The sequence below is a fragment of the Helicoverpa zea genome, chromosome 31 (genome assembly GCF_022581195.2).
Source record: "Helicoverpa zea isolate HzStark_Cry1AcR chromosome 31, ilHelZeax1.1, whole genome shotgun sequence".
NCBI classification, from domain to species: Eukaryota; Metazoa; Arthropoda; class Insecta; order Lepidoptera; family Noctuidae; genus Helicoverpa; species Helicoverpa zea.
In genome coordinates, this window is record NC_061482.1 from 17,784,075 (window position 1) to 17,789,045 (window position 4,971).

Below are 4,971 nucleotides of genomic sequence, written 5' to 3' on the forward strand. Positions count from 1 at the left end.
AGCTCAATTCAACAATTTCCGTCGAGACAACCTCCCTCCGGCGTCTGATACCGATGACTCAAGACATCCTCTATCCGGAGTCTGATAGTCACCATTTCAAGACAACCTCTATCCGGCGTCTGACATCTACGACTCAAGACATCCTCTATCCGGAGTCGGACATCTGTGACTCAAGACATCCTCTATCCGGAGTCTGATAGTCACCATTTCAAGACAACCTCTATCTGGCGTCTGATATCTGCGACTCAAAACATCCTCCATCCGGAATCTGATAGTCACCATTTCAAGACAACCTATATCCGGCGTCTGACATCTACGACTCAAGACATCCTCTATCCGGAGTCTGACATCTGTGACTCAAGACATCCTCTATCCGGAGTCTGATAGTCACCATTTCAAGACAACCTCTATCTGGCGTCTGATATCTGCGACTCAAGACATCCTCTATCCGGAGTCTGATAGTCGACTTGCCGTTCAAGACAACCTCTATCCGGCGTCTGACAGGCACACCCAAATAACCATTCCACCGAATAACCACCCAGGATTCTTCCTAGTGCTTACCTAGATCGATTCAATGTGATAGCAGTATCGTAACTGGCGTTGCAATTTTCACCACTACAATTTTTACACGTTCACATTTTGAACACGTGACCCTGTGGGCATTCGGATTACATCCCACTTCTGATGTCGGAGGCGTCATCAGGATGGCACTATCGTCCGACATCAGTTAGGGTAATCAAGCAAAGAGATAACTCAAAGAAACTCAAAACTCAAACAAACTCAAAAACTCAAACGTTTATTCAAATTAGTCAGAACAAAAGACAGCCCCCAAAACGCCCGCCCTTCGCCACTTCCTATGTGTTTTGGCTGGGGAGAAGAAGTGGCGGAACAAACTCCCCAGCAACACATGTCTCTCTGTTAGGTTAGAAGAACCATTACAATACAAAAATCACAAGACTACAATAAGTTTAGGTACTACAACGCTAAGCAATAACACTGGGTACACTACACGTAACGAAAGGCAGTAACGCGACGACTCGACGAAGCCTCGACCAAGACTCGATCAAGACTGAGCTCTGCGGACGCCACGCTGACCGCCACTACTCTGCCAAGCGCGCCAAAATGTTGTTTCACCGGAAACGCCACCAGAGGGCGCGCTTGCGTGACGTTTAGTGTCCGTACTATTGACAGTCTCTGACATACTAATACATATTTTATATAAACAATTTAAAACTAATGCACACGAAGTGTCGGCGTCGTGTTACGCTGCGAGGTGTCGCGTAGCCATCCTCGGAACCTACGATAGACGACACCCTTCGGCCAAAACTCTTCCTTGAGGAATATCTCGACGTGATGAGTTGGAACTCGCACCATGAACGAATTGAAGTTCGTATTGTGGCGTGACTCCAACTTCGCCACCCTCAAGGTCCAGTTGGTCTTGGACCGGACATACTCCACGATCCGCTCCACCGTCGTGGTGTGATGAAGACGGGACACGTACAACTGCGTCGTTGGTACTGCAGGACGCAGCAGGATGTTGGGTCCAGTTTGTGCGGTACCGCACTGATTCCTACAAGATTTTGCCACTCATGACGCCAAATATTGACTGTTCTGTTGCTGGTGGTTGGCGTTTAATGAAGTTAAAAATAAACTTAGAAATAGTCACAATTTTAGAAACAAACTTTTTAACTGCCAATATACAGTCATCCCTATTTCAGGTAGTAATAATTTGTGAAAATAAAACTCAAAAAAAAAATAATTGCAAGCCTAATAAAATTACACCAATATACTTTAAAGCAAACTAAACTTTACAAGCGAAATCATAAAGTCTATTTTCACAGAACAACCTTGACAGTACTGATTTGTTTGTTCACAGAAAGTGGTGAAGGAGATGAACAGATTGGGCATGATAGTGGACTTGTCGCACGTGGGGGAGAACACCACCAGGGCTGCCATCAGACTCTCCAGGGCTCCCGTCGTCTTCACCCATTCGTCCGTATATAGTCTCTGCAACCATAAGCGTAACGTTCCTGATGATATCATCCAATCGTTGGTAAGTATTCACTAGTCTTACATAATATTTGAAGATGGAAATGACTCGTGAGGCTAGTTATCAGGCTTTCTGGCTCTTGACTTACCCATAACAACTGCCAAAGATATTGTAAAATGAAGGCCCACCTATTTCATGTGCCTTCCGAAACACAGAGGTGGTCCTACATGCACAAACCAACCAAGCCGATTATTGATTAACCCGATGTAGTTGCTCATGGCGTGAGAACTTAAGATTGTATTTATAAAATAAAACTCACATAAATATAAAATTGCAGGAAGAAAATGGCGGCATTATCATGGTGAACTTCTTCCCGACGTCGCCGGTAAGTGGGCCCAAGTTGTGCCAGTAGCGACACTGCATTACACGTCCATCCTATCAAACAGACTGAAAGTTAGAACATTAATAAATAAACAACCAAACTTTTACATGTCCATCCAACCATGTAACTATTTGATCGAAATATTTTGCATTGAATCGACGATCAAAAATATAGCTATCATAAAAATTTTATAGTATAACTTTTTCAATTGCTTTGTGATTATTTTAATTTTACTGAACTGAGTCAATATTGCATCACATTTAGTGAAATACAATACAAAACATGACTTGAAACGATATTTTTACTAAATTAAAAGAAGAAAAGGAATTCCTTAGAACTTTATTCATACGTTATCATTACAACACATCGTCGAGTTTCTGAGAATGCTCAGATTACTGGCGGTCTCCATTTTCTATATGACAGTGGATGCAAAAAATAATCAGTCAGAAGTAAAACATTTAAGAGTTGGAGGAGGCGAGGATGTTGAAGACGGAGAATATCCTTTCGTAGTTGTGGTGGCCTACATAAAGGATCTGGATCACAAGTGGTGCTCAGCCGCAATGCTGTCCCCCGACTGGGCAGTCACTGCTGCCTATCCATTTTATGATGATGAACATCTCATGGGCGAAGATTTCTTCGACAGTCTAGCTGTTTGGTACGGCAACTTCACCGCGTCGCCAGTCAAAACGAAACTTTACTCGCGAGTACGCAAAATTATTATCCATCCAGATTTTTATTCGGATCCATTTCACAGGCCGTCTTCGGATCACAATATAGCGTTGCTGCATGTTAAAGATAAAATAAACTTAATTACTTACGGTATGATAGCTACCAAGCAGGATCTGGTCGGGAAGTCTGTGACGTTTGTCGGAGGAGGGCCGACGCAGCCCGATCAGATGTACGACCTTACCGCAGCAATGTACGAACCCTTACAGGCTGCTAAGGCTGTTATTCAAAAGTGTTACGAAAACCTGCTATTTACTAAAATACCAAAGTTGTGTGTCGATAACCATGCCGGGGGTACGACGACATACCAATGGGACGTGGGCTGTCCCCTTCTACTAGACGACCACACGATCCTGGGAGTTCTGACTGACTATTCACAAGATATAACTGTGTTTCTACCGTTGCATGTTTACAGTCCCTGGATTGAGGAAACTATGCGCATGACAGCAGTAGCTGACAAGGTGATCCCGTTGGTACCTGATTATACCTGACAAAGAGAATCATTGACTTCTGTAAATATATGTGGTGTGCACGAAATCATACAAGATCTTATATTTGTAGAATTGAACGGGATAAGTCTGGTGTATATTTGCATAAAATCAAGTTTATATGAAACGAGAGAGCTGCTATGAAAAATCTATTTATTTAAATGTGTTTGTCAATATATTTGTTTAATTGGATTGAGAGCTAATTAACAGCTAAGGACAATGCCAGGGTGTGGGCTCAAAGTTTGCCCAGCAGTGGGAGTAGTTTCAGCTGGTTCCATAGTGCACTCTGAACACGAAATCCAAATATTTTTGAAATCGGTCCCAGAGGTCCCGAGAAAAACCGGTTCAAATGTTCTCCATAGATAGTCACTTAACAAAGCCTGAGCCATTTGCCCAGTAGTGGGAATGGTTAGAATAGGTTCTTTACTTCACTGTTATCACGAAATCCAAATATTTTGGAAATCGGTCCCAGAGGTCCCGAGAAAAACCGGTTCAAATGTTAAACTTGATCAGTCACTTTATAAAGTCCAAGCCATTTGCCCAGTAGTGGGAATGGTTAGAATAGGTTCTTTACTTCACTCTTAAGACGGAATCCAAATATTTTTGAAATCGGTCCCAGAGGTCCCGAGAAAAACCGGTTCAAATGTTAAACTTGAACAGTCACTTTATAAAGCCCAAGCCATTTGCCCAGTAGTGGGAATGGTTAGAATAGGTTCTTTACTTCACTGTTATCACGAAATCCAAATATTTTGGAAATCGGTCCCAGAGGTCCCGAGAAAAACCGGTTCAAATGTTAAACTTGAACAGTCACTTTATAAAGCCCAAGCCATTTGCCCAGTAGTGGGAATGGTTAGAATAGGTTCCATAGTGCACTCTGAACACGAAATCCAAATATTTTTGAAATCGGTCCCAGAGGTCCCGAGAAAAACCGGTTCAAATGTTCTCCATAGATAGTCACTTAACAAAGCCTGAGCCATTTGCCCAGTAGTGAAAGTGGTCGAAATAGGTTCTTTGCTGCACTGTTAACACGAAATCCAAATATTTTGGAAATCGGTCCCAGAGATCCCGAGAAAAACCGGTTCAAATGTTAAACTTGAACAGTCACTTTATAAAGCCCAAGCCATTTGCCCAGTAGTGGGAATGGTTAGAATAGGTTTTTTACTTCACTGTTGTCACGAAATCCAAATATTTTGGAAATCGGTCCCAGAGGTCCCGAGAAAAACCGGTTCAAATGTTAAACTTGAACAGTTACTTTATAAAGCCCAAGCCATTTGCCCAGTAGTGGGAATGGTTAGAATAGGTTCTTTACTTCACTCTTAAGACGGAATCCAAATATTTTTGAAATCGGTCCCAGAGGTCCCGAGAAAACCCGGTTCTAATGTCCA

General features: G+C 42.5%; 1 protein-coding gene across 1 annotated transcript; it reads left to right on the plus strand.

Moving 5' to 3' along the window:
* Positions 1-2,788: 2,788 nt before the first annotated feature.
* LOC124645393 (suppressor of tumorigenicity 14 protein homolog) lies at positions 2,789-3,589 on the plus strand. Its single transcript, XM_047185194.1, has one exon. The coding sequence runs from the start codon at positions 2,789-2,791 to the stop codon at positions 3,587-3,589; it is 801 nt and encodes a 266-aa protein (XP_047041150.1).
* The last annotated feature ends 1,382 nt before the right edge of the window (positions 3,590-4,971 follow it).

What these genes read in the sequence shown, in the direction of transcription:
- LOC124645393 (XM_047185194.1), top strand. Translation starts at nt 2,789, where the DNA reads ATGACAGTGGATGCAAAAAATAATCAGTCAGAAGTAAAACATTTAAGA.